The 17,229-nt window shown below is 41.0% G+C and overlaps 2 protein-coding genes across 3 annotated transcripts; both read right to left on the bottom strand.

Annotated features, from left to right (window-relative positions):
* On the bottom strand, positions 1-2,024 carry LOC120432968 (signal-regulatory protein beta-2-like). 2 transcript variants are annotated; one of them, XM_039598403.1, is made up of 6 exons: positions 1,963-2,024; positions 1,491-1,814; positions 1,049-1,408; positions 654-782; positions 516-559; positions 1-409 (listed from the first exon to the last, which is right to left on the bottom strand). In XM_039598403.1, exons 1-6 carry the CDS (start codon positions 2,003-2,005, stop codon positions 278-280), a joined length of 1,032 nt encoding a protein of 343 aa, XP_039454337.1. In that variant the 5' UTR covers positions 2,006-2,024; the 3' UTR covers positions 1-277. The 2 variants fall into 2 exon arrangements, with proteins under 2 accessions (XP_039454337.1, XP_039454338.1); XM_039598404.1 differs by lacking the exon at positions 516-559.
* A 3,749-nt stretch (positions 2,025-5,773) lies between these two features.
* LOC116322165 lies at positions 5,774-7,982 on the bottom strand. The gene is made up of 6 exons (XM_031742177.2): positions 7,659-7,982; positions 7,215-7,544; positions 6,845-6,922; positions 6,537-6,665; positions 6,393-6,439; positions 5,774-6,317 (listed from the first exon to the last, which is right to left on the bottom strand). The coding sequence occupies exons 1-6, from the start codon at positions 7,699-7,701 to the stop codon at positions 6,189-6,191; spliced, it is 756 nt and encodes a 251-aa protein (XP_031598037.2). The 5' UTR covers positions 7,702-7,982; the 3' UTR covers positions 5,774-6,188.
* Between the last annotated feature and the right edge of the window lie 9,247 nt (positions 7,983-17,229).

Here is a 17,229-nt window from a genome sequence, read left to right on the forward strand (position 1 = left end):
TAAGCATTGTATTTATTCATGTGGCAGAATTTTAGCACGGTTGATACATTACAGAACTGCAAATACATTTCTGCCTTTGACTTTTGCACACAGTTCATGCAACAACATTCATGCATCAATGCAATGTGTGTAAATAATTCCTTCTAAATACAAATAAGCATGCTGATATAACATATACTGTATTGAATACTAAAAGAGATAAGAAGCCCATTATTAAAAAGCAAACATCAGCTCGATTATTGCATACCGAGGGATTCTAAATAGGCTAACTAATTCACTAATTCAGCCCCAAAGCCTTGCAAGCCATGTAGAGTCGCTCCCTTTTCGACATTTTTCCATCCTTTAATGCAGCTCTCTCAGCTTTCATCAGGGTAAAGACAGCAGCAGAAAACATCCATGTGTCCTTATTCTGGGAAAATCAATCAAAGAAAAATATGGGAAATGTTAAAATCTAAACACAATTAGGCTTTTTAAATTATTATTTTACGAGGACAGCCCTAGTTTTAGTACTTTACCTGTTGTCTTCTCTGATCACTAAAGGTTTCCTGCAGAACAGCAACTTAATTGCAGAATAATACAGATAACAATGAATTCAAATTGAAAACCTTTTACTTAAATTCGTTGATGAGATTGCTATGATTAACTTTAATTACCTTCACAGTTATCCCCGCTGTTTTTCTTTGATGTGCAAATAAGGACAGCTATAACAATCAGACATATCGCCAATAAAGCACACAGTAGAAAAATAACTGTTCTGGCGCTCTGTGACCATGTGTAGTCTCCTGCAGCAACAAAGAAAAAAACAAATCATGCATTTGTTTGTTTATCATTTTTCCCCTTTTTGAAGAAATGGAAAGCAGAATGATGCAATTTGACCCTTTAGAGTGGATGCAAAATTAAATAAGTTTAATGTCATCTCCTAATGAGATTGCTGTGAAATAGAAAATACTTGTTTTACACCAAAATGCTACTAAATTCAGCTGAAAGTTACAAATTTTAAACTTAAATATTCTAGTTTTCAAGTTAAAAGATAGAGTGGTACAGGTACCGTGACTATCCAGTTTAGTTCCATTTCCAAATAATATCTCCCCACATGTGGCCACAGCACAGTAGTAAGTCCCAGCATCAGAGGAGCTGATGTTCTTAGAGAAGTAATAAATGCATCTTTTCTGAGTGTCAGATCTTTTCTCACATTTATTCTGTTTATTTATATCAGTGTAGATGATGTTGGGATGAGATGTATGTGATCCAGCTTTAAACCAAAGAACATTAAGCTCTCCAGAACATATCTTGTTGTCAGATTCAGAGAGGACTGAACACTCGAGTGTCACAAAGTCTCCTAGACGGAGTGGATCTGATATTATTGGCCGCTGAACAACAGTATAGCTTGATGTCCTCTGAGTGTTTCCTGTGTAATACAAAACAAATAAAATTTTCAAAAAAAAAAAGTCAGGGAAATTTAAAGTTTTCAAATGTGGATGTATAATTACCTTTTACAAACAAATATGTGCCACTCCAGTTAGTCCTAATCCACTCTGTGAGCCCACAGTGATAGATTCCCTCGTCCTCTTGGACTGTCTTCAAAATGGTCACATTGCTGAAATTGTTATCTTTATCTACCTTAAATCTTGAATTAGAAAATGCAGGACCATATTCTGGAGGTGTAGATTTAAACAATGTCATAATTAACTTTAGGGTATCCCCGTGATTCTGCTTGTACCAGTGGACTTCTCCACTCTGGAGCCCTTTGGGTAAAGCACATGTTAAGGTCACTGGTTCACCAAGTTGAACTGTTTTCACTGGAACCAAAGAATCTGAGGTAAAATAGAAAAAAATTTTAAAAAGCATTATGTACATGTAAAAGTCCTCTCACAGATTGTTTATTCTAATAATCCTCTATTGGTTAGCTTGTACAAGCTAAGAAAATTATTAGAGAGAATAATTTTTAAAAAAAGCACTTACATCCACGATGAAGAAAAATCAGTGTAATCCATACCATGATCATCTTGACAGTGTCTTTTGTTAAGGATGTTGTTCATGTTTTAGTGAGTGAAGGAGGTGGGATGGCCATACCTTTAGCGTAAAATGCATCTGATTGGTTATCAGATTCAAAGCACACTTCCTGTCCTTGGCTTAATGAAACAAGGCTGTCATTCATCTCTCATTGCAGCTATCCACATTAATTACTGATGTTTTTTTTCGTTGGAAGGCCGGTTTGTGTATGAGTTCTATTCTGAATTCCAGTCTTTCGACTTAAAAGAACTACTGCTGTTTGCGATATGTACTCTAGTGCAAGAAATGTATTACATTGTGCATCTTAGAGGAACACTATACATATGAAGGGCCACAAAATTTATTTTTCCTTGTAAGAAATAAAGATCAGGCTGACCGAATGTTCCCTTTAAAAGTGGTTTTGCACATGTAAAAATCAGAATTAAAGTCTATTTCCTTAACACATATAAAATCGCACATAATCACAGAGGAAGAATCAGAATAATGCCAAGCTCAAACAACAAGATTTAACCTAAAAATGTACTCACTCACATATAAACAACAACAGGTGTACTGCAAAGTAAGTCTGGCAGACTTTCTCTGTATAACAACAGAGCTGTTTAAGGAAGAGAGAAAGCTGTGCTGGTTGATGGGTTCTTAGTGGAGTGGAATGTAGACAGGCAAGCTTTTTAACAGAGAGCGTAGAAAGTGGAGAACTGACCATCACACTAAAAAGTGCAAGACACAAATCTGACATATGGGAACAAAATAACATTAAGAAAACCGGATGGCAATTTGAATTGGATCATAAAGGCTGTAACACATATATGGACTCATTGCTGTTTAGAAAGTTTAAATATTGCTGGGTCTCGATGACTGGATTCATCTTGGGTGTATAGTTTGATCGTACTGCCAAGTCCACGCCCAAACAGACAAGGAATGAAAATGGTGAGAGATTGGGTTGGATTAGAAGTAACTGACTTTAGTAATGAAATGTGAAAAACAAAGTGTTTAGGACAATAAAGGAAAATAAAGCAAGAGGAGAGTTTCTCAGAATTTGTCACTAAAAAATGTTCTTGAAAGAAAACCAAACTGGTTTTGTGATCTAATGGTGAAAGTGGTGAGAGTAAGTTAATAATTTTTTCTCCTTTTTTTTCAGCCTGTGGGGGAAAATAACTCTAAAACATAAATAGTGTTTCTTACTAATAGATATAAAGCAAATATTAGAGCAATACTGAATAAAACTCTTTTTCCTGTCCTGTTTAATCTATTGGTGATTTGTTTGGCTTTGCTATTCATACACACACTTAACTCAGGGTGCACATACATACATGCTCTCCAAAAATAGAAAAGTCAGTTTCCCATCTCAGTGTTAAACAAGTTTATTAAATCCATTTTAATCAAGTTTTGATCAAGTTTTCGAGTTTGCTGAATCTGCTTTCCAGAGATCGGCGTGTTGTGAAATGCACATAGCGCATGAAACATACAGCAGCTCAGCAACCAGTAAGATGGCTTATGTTAATAGGGATTATTTTAGTTAACTTTCTAGTGAGTGCCTTGTATGCTTATGTGAGGATAAATTACAGCCGGCATGAATTGATAGGCATCGGTCCAATGCATATTAGTTGCAGACCATCGAGACTTCCTGATGGGGATCGTAAGGCCACTGGGGTCTCTGTGGTGTATGCTCCCCATGAGAGGCGACCTGAAAGGTTCCCACAAGACTTGTGGGAAGACTTGCCATTCTCTTCATCACAAATATACAGTCACTTTCCAGCAAGGTGGAAGAGTTGGGGCTTACTGTGACTGCGTGGAAGGAAGTAGAGGACTGCTGCGTCCTGAGACATGACTCAACATAGCGATCCCAGATCTCAGAGGAACCTATGCAGCTAACAGGTCACACCACATACCAGGCTAGCAGAGCAAGTGACTCCGGTAAGAGCAGAGGGAGAGGACTGTGTGTGTATACAAACAACAGCAGGTGCACACTCACTAAGATTACCGTCACTCAATGCTCCCCGGACTTGAAAGCATTTGACTGTTAAGTGTCGCCCCTTTTACTTACCTGGAGAAGTCAGGGGCAATGATTAGTACTGTTTACATCCCCCCTTCAAACTAACATGGCTATAGCCCTGGGTCACTTACTAAATGCCATTAGCAAGCAACATCATTAAAACGGTGAAACCAACTGCTAGAGTTCTAGTGAGGCCCAAGAGAACATCTGAACAGCTTTGGGACTGCTTTGATTGAACTGACTGGTCTAGTTAAGGATGCCGGGACAGGAAGAGACTGACAGACAGGCTGATCTACACTTACAATGTGGACCCTCTTCTATTACAGGAGAAGTTGTCATCCCGACAACATCTCTCACCCCACTGTGACGGTCACTACCACAAAACATATTTCCTCCCCACTGCTGTCAGACTCACAACAACAAGCCGTGGATAATGCAATAAGCTGTCCGCAGTCCTATCTTAAGGCTATTTTAACATGGTATTTTATTTTTTTCAGATCTGATGGCATACAACAATATAGTGTTGCCAGGTCAGGTTTGAAGAATAAAACAACTCTTTTTCCTGTCCTATTTAATCTATTGGTGATTTGGGCATCAGAGATGCATGCTCTCCAAAAATAGAAAAAGTTAGATGCATTGGTTCTTTTATAGCACATTTCTACTCTGTCTGAGACTTAAATAGACTTGACTTAAAGGATTACTTTCTTTATGTTCATGTAATGGAATTTCCGGCATGAATTGATAGGCATTCCAATGTACTAATCACCATTATTTGATTGTGTAATGCCTTGGTGCCACTGATTTTAACATGTCTGACACCCATACAGTAAGACAAGAAATGTTGGGAGCCTATTTAGGAAGTAGAGGGGGAAGACAGACAACTCCACAGGAGCAGGAGAGTCTTTTGTCTCTTCAAGGACTCTGGGAGCAGAGAAACTGTGGGTGTAAACCTTAAGGTGTGAAACAACTGTGTACTGCCTTTTGTTCCTGGAGAAAGGTATTTAAATGAGAGCTTCAAATGCTAAGGCTCAGTGAGACTCTGCTGACCCTGTGAGGCCCGTGGTCATGCAGGACTGCTCCACCAAGCTTGGTTTTCTGTTCTTTGTGTGTTTGGATTAAAGAATGTTAGCTAGCTGTCCGCTGCTTAAGGCCCTTAACATGGTTTTCAGCTCATCTGCAGGCAGGTTTTATTTAAGTGGAAAACTTCCACAACAGTTCACCTCCCACTGCCTTGAGGAAGTCACAAAGATCTTAAAGGACTCATCCCATCCTGCCCATCATCTGTTCAACCTGCTGCTCTCAGACAGTAAAAGCACAAACAGCAAGGTTGCCTAACTGTTTTTAATCATTTTTTTAAGTCATCAAATATTAAAATATTAATTATATGAAGTATTTGCAAGGTAAATCATTGTTGAAACAAAAAAAACAAACAGGTTGGATCACTATTTTGAGAAAGAAAAGAAATAAAGAGAACAAAACAAAAAAAAATAAGGCAAGAAGCAAATGTTTTTAGTGCGCTGCATTTGTAAGTTCGTCATTCTTATAACCACAGTAAACATATGCTGCTCACATTGAACATCGTGTGTGCTTCAGTTTAATTGATCTTTAAATGTTGTGTTGACCACCTGCTTGGCAGTCTGCCAAGCACAGTGAATACTGGTGTTGTAGTGTTAGTTGTGCCCTAATAGTGCTTTAAGAGGAAACCAAAGTACCTTCTTATAGTGAAATAAAAGTGCTACAAATCACACCAAAAGCAACAGTTTGGTACTAGAAAGTGTTTTATTTATTTACATATTATGATATTACAAGAAAACGTCTCTGAAAAGGTGTTCCTCTACTTCATTACAAGTGTATCCCTACTTAGGTCTTTATGTTTGACTACAGTAGTTTTCCTTACATAGTACTGTATAACTCAGCCTTTTGCTTTTGTGAAAGTAAGCCTGAGACTTAATTCAGAAAAGAGTAATGTCCCTAGCCAGACTGAAAAGGTTGCATGCATGTATACAGATGTAGAAGAAGTTCATGCTTAAACAGAAGTTTAACTGAAATACATTTTTTACGCTTATAATGATATCTAATATACCTAATATTAGGTGTACTGTACTGTGACATAAAAGAAACACTTTAACTCTAAACACATAACACCTAAATTATTCAGTGGATCCAAAAGGCTCTTAAGTCATTAATCCAACCCAAAGGCCTTGACAGCAGTGTAGAGTCTCTCCCTCTCAGCTGCATTTGTTGTCGCACCTCTGTCAGTTCTCATCATGGCAAAGACTGCTGCAGAGTAAAACCACACATCCTCTGCTTTCTAAGGGGGAAAAAACAAAATGTCAAAAGTAACATTTCATTCCGATGAGGTTAATTCAGTCTTTTACTACTTTACCTGTTGAGTTTTCTGGATACCAGTCTTTTTTCGCAGGGGAACAACACCTAGATTATGAAATATGAGGAAAAAAAACAAGAACTATGAATGCAGAAATTAAAATATAATGCTGTTTTCTGGGAAAATATGAATAGCTGCTATTACCTTTGCAATATTGTGTGTCATCTTTCTTCATTGCAACAATAAGGATAGCTATAACAATCAGGCTTATAGCCAAGACACCACACAGCATAAAAATAACTGCACTGGATCTGTGTGACCATATGCTGCTTCCTGGAAAAATATGAATTAAAAAAAAATTACACAAGTTAAAGCAAATATTGTTTAATCTCTATAGTCCTCTTGATTGTAAATGTAAAATCACAACATTTCACTTACGTAGTTGTAAGTGTGAAATCGGACAGTTACAGTATATCAAAATGTTTTAATTGATAGACCAATGATTGTGTTACCATGAATATCTGGCTTAGTTCCAGATGATACTGTTGAACTCTGAGCAACAGAAGAGTTGGATGTGCTCTGATTTTTTCCTGTTGGACATAAAGTTTTTTTTTAAGTTATACAAGCTTTGTTATAAATTTTTAATTTAGGAATTGTATATATTAAATTAGAAGCATACTAATATTTTTAAAATAATTTAAAATTAATACTCTACTACTAATAATACTGCCAAAATAATAACAAATGTGCATTTAAAACACATAAAGTTAGATTCTGGTGAAAGCCTCAGCAATTAAAAAAAACACCATAAAAAGAAATAAAACAAAATAAAAAAATATTAAAAATGAGAAATATTTTGAAATGTACTGATTTTGTCAGTACCTTTTATTAATAAATGCATCCCAGTCCATATAATGTCTGCAAGCCACTCGGAGACTCCACAGTGATACATTCCCTCATCCTCTCGAACTGTCCTCAAAATGGTCAGGTTACTAAAACTGCTGTTGCTGTTTATCGCCCATCTGGATTTAGGAAAATCTTGTGCATACTCAGGTGGTTTAGATTTCCGCACAGTCACAATTACTTTCAGTGTATCCCCGGCACTCTGTTTATACCAGTGGACTTGTCGAGGGAGGACCTCTGTGTGAGGTAGACTACAGATGAAGGTTGCAGGTTCTCCAACTTGAACAGTGATTTGTGAAACCAGTGCATCTGACATAACACATTAAAGCACATTGAGTAACAATAGTTATATGATCCAATATGACTCACATGACATGCACGTCTTGACTATGAGCATTTAAGACTGAACAAAAAAGCACTTACATCCGTGATGAAGAAAATTCAGTGCAATCCAAAACACAATCATCTTCACATTGTGTTCTTCTTGAAGACTTGTCGATAATCCAGTCAGCAACTTAGGTCGATAGGTCAGACTGCTGAGTACATTAAAACTGCACTTCCTGTGACACAATTTGGAGTGCCTTGCATTTAGGTGGGTGTAGTCACCCTCAACTAGTCTTTAAGTTTTAAAAAAATGTCTTTGTGTGAATGACTTTTGGATTTTTAGGACATTTTTTGTCATTTATTACTGTGTAATGCACTTGAAATTTTGTTTTGATTGGGAAGGAATAGTCATCATTGGTGCAGCAGAAATGCCCATGCAACAAGCATTGCTGCTTGCTCCTATTATCACCTCTCTCTGTATTACATAAAACACTTAGACTAACACCTTTTTCAGGCCAAATGTACAAGAGGAAATGTGTGTGCCTCGTACACAGAGTGAGACACTGTGAACTAGACATTCTTTGCTGGCATGTTGCAAGAAATTTTTGCATGCTTGTTAAAGCCATTTTGGATAATCCTAAAATCTGAATGATAACAGTATTTTGTGGTTAGGGTGTAACATTTCGCAAATACTAACAGTAGCAAAATAAGTGAAGGATGGAGTATGGTATGTCAGGATCTAGTAAGAATTTGGCAGCAAAAGCTTAAAAGAAAAATCAGGCACAAGTGGAAACATCTTTAAGGCATTTTTTTCCCCTACAATGTCCCAAAGAAAATCCCATGGGTCCAATGTTTGGATGTGTAATGTATTACAAGGTGCATACGTCATTGTCGTCGCTTCCCGTGCTTCTTCTCTCTTTGTCAGTTTTCTCCCTGTAAATATTGTAAATATTATTGTACAGTGAACCAAAGACACCTTATGTTTCCTGAAAAAGTGCAAAATAAAAAATTGTAGATTTTAAAAGACCATTTTGTGGGAACTGGTGGCATCGGAGATGAGGCTTGCAGACTTTTGCAGAATACAAATAAATACATAATTCTGTGGTGACAGCCACTTCTGTCTCTCTGTGGTGACAGTCACTGGGCTGACTGCATTTGAGGTGTTAAATTAAACTCTGCAGAGATTTATCTTTACAGTTCTACTCACATTCACAGTTGTGATCAGAGAAAAGAAACAAGAGTTTCCTTGATGAACTATATCTGATAGAAAGTTTTTGATAGCATGCTACAATGCTATAAATGCTATAAAACTGGGGGAAAAACACAATTACATGTGCACTGAGAGCCAATGTTCTCTCCTGAACAGCATACCTACACAACAAGTGCTCAACACCTGTGTTCCCTTCATCTGCATGTCTATAGATGTCTGCTCCAATGACCACCATTTGAACTTAATCCAACTTATTCCAGAATTTGTCTTTAAATGAGCATCCAACTTGTGGGGCATACACGATGACAGCATTCAGCATCACCCCAATTTCTTTCAATATGTCACCTGCCCAACGACACATATGGAAATGCTGGTGTTATAGTCTAATTAAGAGGGTGTTAGGTTGATTTTGATAATATTTGTCATTGTTGTACTTAAATTCGTAAACCTTGTCCTTAAACTGTATGTTTAGAGATTTTTCTGTTCCTCCCCTACACATCTAGGATGTGGGGGGAGGGAAATAGTTATAGTGTTTAACTGCAGGCACATTCCATCCAAAGGTTCTAGTTCCTTATCTGGTAAAGGATGTTCACTCCCGGCCATTTAGGGTCTCGCCTATGCTTGTATATGGTGAACCATTAAAGTTAAGCCATATACGGGTATGGGGAGATGACCTCTGGATAACTAGGAAATGTGGTTAAATAGTTGTAAGCATACATTGTGTGGGAGGAAGTCACATATACAGAGACACATAGACACATGCACTCACACATTCACACACACACACACATGCTCGCACATGCATGCCCACACACACTCAGTGCCTGAGCTTTTATGGGACACAGTATATGGGTTTTACATTGTGTAACCAGTTTAAACCAGTTTGACTGTGTTTGTGTAACCCACGGTGGTCATTAAAAGAGCCTGCAAGGGGAGTCAGTTTGAAGTTAGCTGAACATCTTGCCGGACTTCTCTGGCTAGCAAGTGAGAACCGTACGGAGTGTCTTGCTTTTGTTCACAATGACAAACCTCTGCGCCAGCAAGGTCTGACATTAGACCTAACAGAGAGCATATAAGTCTGTGGCAGGACCTGCATTAAGTTCTTTGGATTATTACAATGTTTACCTCCTTCCTGCTTACATAATACACAACACCTAAATAAACAGAGACCTGGGCTGTTTGCAGTGCCCCCAAGAGCACTAAAGACCGGAGGACACATATCCAAATGATAACCACGTGTCCACCACAGCAGATTCAAGAGGGAAGCCCCAGATTGACCCCTCAAGGCCAAAGGGTGAGAGCCTCAGATGTGAAGCTGACTCACCAGAAGCTGGCCCAACTCGAGGACAGGCCCCCAAAACCACCCAGCAAAAATATTATTATATTACCAATTTACATATCAGCTGGCATAGTGGTTCTCACCCATTAATTTTTAAAAAGAATTGTTGTTCTCCTCACCTGACATAGTGCTCTTGGTATTGTAAAATTCAGTGTCTTCAACTGAAAACTACTGAAAACATTCATACAAACAGGCTATCATTGATATCATCAACATGAATTTTGCAGACCTTCGAACAGTTGATCTCAAACTTTTCACAATGAGTACCACCTAATAAAATATATGGCTCTTGAAGTACCCACCTTATGACTGACATTAAAGTACAGTAGTATAGGATTATTTAACACCACATACAGTTTACACAAGACAATTTTATTTCTTATGTGAATTTTATTTATTTTAACTGTCATAAACAGGATGTGACAAGTGATAATAATAACAACTGTACTGCATTAAAACATGTACAACAGGTCAGATATCCAATCTTTAAGTGATGACCTGATTAAACCTGCTTCCAGGTCCAGACTACTCTGCATTTATTAAGGCTGTTGTGTTTTTAACTTGTTTAATGCTTTATATGTTGTTCTATTTAATCTGAACAAGCCCCTAAAAAAGTCAGTGATTACTGTTGGCCTCTCTTGGTTTGTATCATCACTATTCATTTTAAAGCTCAGTTTTTAAAACCTTACAATGTAACTACAGCCCAGCCCATGCAGCAGTATATTAATGACTGACCTTATATTGCAGTTGTTCTCCTGACTGAAGTTTGGTCCATTAACTTCATCCTGCATTGCAGTTTCATTTGTCCTTTGGGAACCCTCATTGAGTGGAAAAAAAGTTAGCGTTTATCCTCCAGCTTCACTGTTTATATTATGCTAACCATGGCTGTGTAGGTAGCCACCACGCAGCACATCATTATATACCAGCTGGCCCAACTTCGGTAACCCTACAAACGTCACTGCTGTTTACTTTTCTGTCTTCAATTATGTTGGAAGTGATAGCAGAGCTGTACGTTTTAATTTTTGCTGTGACGGTTAAGCTGCTGGATTTTTGGCTTCACGACCCTCCTTCATGGTTTGTGGACGTCGAAACTCAGTTTGTCCTCATGGCGTCCACCCGCCATGTGATGACCCTCCTCCGGGATCCCCCCAACCAAGGCAAATACACCACTCCCAAGGCGCTGCTACTGCGGCGCTACTCCCTCTCCGATGCAGAGTGGCTGAGAAACTCGTCTCTCTCTTGGGCCTGGGTGATGGTAACGCACTCGAGCTCACGGAGAGCATGTTGTCCTTGCTAGGAACGGATGACGGTGGATTCCTCATCACTCACATCTTCCTCCGACAGTTGCCAGTGCGAGCTGGCCACGCCAACTCCCCACTGCTGGCCATGAAGGTTTACCACTCACATGCAAAAGAAGCGGATTGCATTCTCCTGGCTACCAGAAGCTTCGGCATCCAGTTCCCGACTCACCGATAGCATCTCCCCCGCCCCCACCGATTCTCCCAGGGGCCTCCAACTCATCGATGGTTACTCGGATCACGGCATGGCAGCACCGCAGAAAAGGGCTGTGTTTTTACCATCAGCATGACAGCGCCGTGCCGCCTTTGCAGTTTTAAGGCCCAGGGAAACGAGCCCGCCAGCGCTCCGTAGCAGCCGCGACCGCTGGCATATAGGAAAGGCTACTTTTCACAAAGGACTCACGCTCGGGGACACATTTTCTGGTTGACTCCGGCTCCCAGAAGAGCCTCGGGAACTCTCGTGTCATCTTTGCATACCTCCACAATGGTATATTATTTAATCTTAAAAAAAAATTGGAGATTTCCCGCGTTCCACCAGAGAGAGTGTACACAGGCTCCACACTAACAGAAAGACTGCCTTAGAAACAAATCTACTTTCTCCACAAGTTAGAGTTTTATAGTAAATCACAAAATGGACAGTACAGTTGGTCAAAGCAGGACCTCCTAGAAATGATCTAACAAAAGCAACTGTCTTGTGAGTTTTGTGTAAATGATGACCTGGACCGTACGCCCCACTCACCCCCCTCAATTTTGAATCAGGTAATGCCTTTGATGCTTTTTATGAACCTGTTCTCAGACTTTGTTTTCCCAGTTCCTGGGATTAAGCTGCCAATACAGAAAACAGGTATAACTTTTCCATATTCATGCACATGGCCGAGCTCGTGGCCATGCAGAGGGAGCAGGCGGTGGTGTTTGGCTGCGAGATGGAACAGCTAATGAGTCTGACAGCTCAGTAAGTTCCTGAGTATCGAAGGAACCTGCTCTGCCTGAGTTGGAGGTCGCAGTGCCGTCTAGTGCAGCGGCATCCTCTACAGAGGCCAGCGTGCCATCTGGACCTGCCTCACTTCTGCCAGAGGTCAGCACGCTGTGTGGTCCTGCGCGCCAGCCACCTGCCAAGCTGCCTGTGAGCTCCATCTCTGTCCACATCTGCTGCACGGCTGATGGTTTTGGTGCAGTGTAGAGCGGGAGGGGAAACCGCCCTACACTGCACCAAATGTAGAAAAGGACAAACTGAGTGAAGGTCTCCGGGTCCTGCTGTTTGAAGATGGGTCAGTCTGTCAGACCAAAACAGTCCTGTGGCTGGAGGAGACCATCATCATTTTTTAATGATCCAGGTGCTTGGAGAGGTCATCAACATGGTTGATGTTACTGTACACATGGTCTAGTGTCCTTTCCCCCCTTGTAGGACACTTAACTTTGGAGAATTCCACCAGAAAAACAGTGGGAGCATCTTGACTCAGTAAGTCTAGGGATAAGTTCTGAATCTGACAAATATTATGCCTATGCCTCGCATTCATTAGGATATTCTTTGATGCATAGTTGTCAACAAATGCAACTAACATCCTAAGTCACTCTGGTAATATCATTAAAAATCAGCTTGGTATTTATCATAGCAAAACAGAAAAGGATTTGTCAGTCTAGCTGTCCCATGTTCTCCCTGATGACCCTCTCTCTCTGCCTACCAACAAAATAGCTGAAGAAGAAAAGATTAAAACAGATGTTACGGCCCTAGCAGGGCCTCATCCTGAAGGTGCCTGTGTGGGTGTGTCCTACAATCTCCCATCTGCCTGAGGTGCCACCTTCTTTCTTTTGTGCAGCTGACTCTCGTCAGTAATTAAGAGTATTTAAGCACAGGGAAAGGTGAGCTCTGGGCCAGAGTGCCATGTGAGTGGTTACAGCTAGTGAGCTGAGGGTGTTTGCTGTGTTTTCAGCTAGTGAGCTGGGTTTTTTGTGGTTTGCAGCTAGTGAGCTGCGTGTCTGTGTTTGCAGCTAGTGAGCTGCTCTCTTTTTGACTTACTTTTTATTTTATTTACTGGACCTCTGTCTGTTTTCCTTTCATTCTGTTCTGGACCCATTTGTTACTGGTCCCCTCACTCGCACGCCTAGACCCTTCGGGGGGACGTAACAATGTGGGGGCTCGTCCGGGATATGAATGGAAGGAATAGTAGTTGAGTTTTAGTGAGTTGTTTGCCGGTGGCCTGTTTAGTTGCATGGTGTCTGCTGCGCTCTCTCCAGTTAGCACAGGGGAGTGTCTAGCTGAGCGTAAGCTCCTCCTTCAGGCACTCATTTTTTATTTTCCCTTTTTTATTTTCGGAGTAATCCTGGGTGGGGATTAGTTCCCTGTCGGGGGTAGGCTTGTCGGTGCTTTGTGCACTTGATGCTTAGCCTGGCATCAAGTGCAGCCTGGCAGACTCCAGAAGCTAACTAGGTTAAGTTTTTAGTAGGTAGGTCTGGGGAGAGGGTCGGTGGTATTTTTATTTATTGGTTAACCTGTGGCCACACATATTTCCCACCTGTTTTTCATTTGTGTATTGGAGGTGGTGCTTCTTTGTTGTTATTGTTAGCCTCAGGTAGTTTTTGTTTTAGTTTTCAATGGCTACCTTTGATATTGCCGTGTTTAAGGAAAACCCTTCGCCAGCTGGACGCCTGTAGGAAGAGGGATTTGCATGAGGTGGCATCCTTTTATAGCATTTCTGTCTCCACGGCTCTGCGTAAGGCTGAGCTGAAAGCTGCTCTTGTGTCTGGCTTGGTGGAGAAAGGGATAGTGGCCTTGCCAGTGTCTGCCAGTCCACTTGAGCATGGTGAAGCATCTCAGCCTGTTCCGCAGGTGCCAGCTCAAGCTGTGAGTCCATCAGTGTCTACACCTGTTGCTCAGGGGCTGCCTGAGGACCCACCCATGACATTGCCTCGCTTTGAACCTCTCTCCATTGAATCAAGTGTAGGCTCGAAGCAGGATGCTAGGCTCCGTGTACGCCTGGCTTGTCTTCAGTTGGAAAGGGAGGATCGTGAGAGGGAGTTCCAGCTAAAGAAGGAGTTGGACCTTAAGTGTTTAGAGGCAGAGCTTGCCAGAGCCAGGGAGGTTGAGTTGAAAAAGGTGGAAGCAGAGACAGCTGTCAAGTTGCGACAGTTAGAACTCCAGCAGGCTTCCCTTCCTGCGACTGCCATTCAGCAGGCAGAAGCACCATTTGATGTGGGGAAAAACATTCGTCTGGTTCCAGTGTTTCGCGACACTGAAGTTGACAGGTAAGGCTCAAGAAGCTTGTTCCAGTCTTTCTATGTATGACTGCTTAGTTTATGAGAAGCTTAAAAGTGCCGTCCTCCAAGCCTATGAACTGGTACCTGAGGCCTATAGGCAGCATTTTAGAGGTTTGGAGTTGGCACAGGGTCGGTCCTACCTTGACTTCGCAAGGGAGAAGGAAAAGCTCTTTGATAGGTGGTGTTCTGCAAGCCAGGTTAATGATTTGGGGTCGTTACGTGAGCTTGTGCTAGTAGAGGACTTTAAGAATGCGGTGCCTGAGTGCGTGGCTTGGCATTTAAGTGAACAGAGGGTTTCCACTTTATAGCAGGCTGCCACACTGGCAGATGAGTTTACCCTTACTCATAAAACAAATGCTGTAGAATGTGACATCCCTTCTCACCATAGTACATCGTGGAGAGCTAGGAGGGAGCCAGCTAGCAAGGCTGAAAAGTTGTGGTTTTGAGACCCAAAGCGAAGCTCTGTTTCTTCTGCCACAAACCTGGACACCTTGTTGCTAACTGTTTGAAGCTGGAACTCAAACAGGAAGCCCACTCAAAGCAAAAGGGCCTGCTTTGAGAAAGGTCAGTCGTAGTTCTCAAACCGACAAGGCTGCCAGGCCTACTAAAAGGCTAAACTTGGAGCATAATTGCTCAGTAGCGCCCTGTGGTCAGTGTGGGGGTCAGCTAGCCCCAAGCTAATGCTAGTTGACAATTTCCCAGGTCCTCAAAATGGCCTACTGGGGGACAAGTCATGTATAGCACCACCACTCAGATCTGCACCCCTGACTTGAGGAATCGTCTGCGAAGTGTTTCTGGAAGGCCCACTAGCTGCCTGCTCGGTTCTCGACATGTGATGGTCCAAAGCCCTGGCTATCACATGAGAGACTGTTTCGAGGGTCTGGGGCCACTCTCTGGCAATGTTGTGAACCCACTGAGATGGGGTTGGCAGTTTCCACAGGAAATGCCTAACCGTTCCTATGGGGTTTGGTAGGTGGAAAGCCTACAGTTTTGGTGGTGCAACGGTTATGGGACTTTATTGTTTTGGTTATTGTAATCATTTGACAAACCACAGGTTTGTATTTATGGGAGGGGGTGTTACGGCCCTAGCAGGGCCTCATCCTGAAGGTGCCTGTGTGGGTGTGTCCTACAATCTCCCATCTGCCTGAGGTGCCACCTTCTTTCTTTTGTGCAGTTGACTCTCGTCAGTAATTAAGAGTATTTAAGCACAGGGAAAGGTGAGCTCTGGGCCAGAGTGCCATGTGAGTGGTTACAGCTAGTGAGCTGGGTTTTTTGTGGTTTGCAGCTAGTGAGCTGCTCTCTTTTTGACTGACTTTTTATTTTATTGACCAACACTTGAGTTTTGTTTGTTTTCCTTAAATGGTGATAGCGGCTTGTCCGTCTCTTTTAGTTGAGCTACTTTAATAAAACTGTTTAATTTAACCCTTTTGCCTTCTTGTCTCCTTTTTCTGACCCGGATACTTTTTGTTACTTCCCCCTCACCGCCTAGACCCCTCAGGGGAACGTAACAACAGACCTACAGTATATCTACAGAGCTATATCATTATCTGTAGGTAATTTCAAATCTAGAGCTTTATTTCTTTTAAAGAACCATTTGTACTTGCAGTAATGGCAAATACTGAGTAGTCTCTCTCTCTCTCTGATATGCACACACACACACACGCACACACACCTACACACACACACACCTACACACGCATACACGCACATACACAGATAGAAAGAGAGGGAAAAAAGAGAAAGATTAACAGAAGTGTGGTCAGCGATGTTGTCAACTTTTTCAGCTTATACACACAAACTCGATGCATGGAAAGTTAAGCATTGTTTTTGAGGTTGGGCTTTCAATTGAGGTGTGAATTCACAGGGGGCTCATCTTCCTGTCTCGCTTTCTATTTTAGTTGCAGGAACCTAGGCTGCTGCTTTACCTTCTCATCAAGGCGAGTGAAATAACTACTTCTCTGTTACAATGATCATGAAAATAACTTACAGTAATTAAAACCTACAAGAGAGCCGTCGACACACAGATACCCAGTCACACTACATCATCCTTACATATTCTACATACATTCTTATTGTATGTCTTTATAGTTTCATAATATTAAATGGCAGATTTAGTGAAAATGAGCCAATGCCATATATCAAAGCCACTTTGTGCCAAATACAGTATTTTGCTAGTAGTTTTTTGGGGGGCATGGTTTACAATTTGTAAGTCTGTGAAGAAATGAAAAGAATCCAAAATGTAATTACATTTATTCAGCCTATCTATCTATCTATCTATCTATCTATCTATATCTGTCTATCTATCTATCTATCTATCTATCTGTCTATCTGTCTGTCTGTCTGTCTGTCTGTCTGTCTGTCTGTCTGTCTGTCTGTCTGTCTATCTGTCTATCTATCTGTCTGCAAAATATATTAAACAGTGTAGGTATTTTTTTTGTCTTTGATAGGTCGGTATTAAAGTATTTATCTATGGTTAAGTATATTAGTAGCATGAGGGTTACGCTGAGTGATTTTGTGGAAATTTTCTGTGTTGTCTGTGAGCTTGCAACTCCTCCCACAGATAAAAAA

Source organism: Oreochromis aureus, linkage group 2 (genome assembly GCF_013358895.1).
Source record: "Oreochromis aureus strain Israel breed Guangdong linkage group 2, ZZ_aureus, whole genome shotgun sequence".
NCBI classification, from domain to species: Eukaryota; Metazoa; Chordata; class Actinopteri; order Cichliformes; family Cichlidae; genus Oreochromis; species Oreochromis aureus.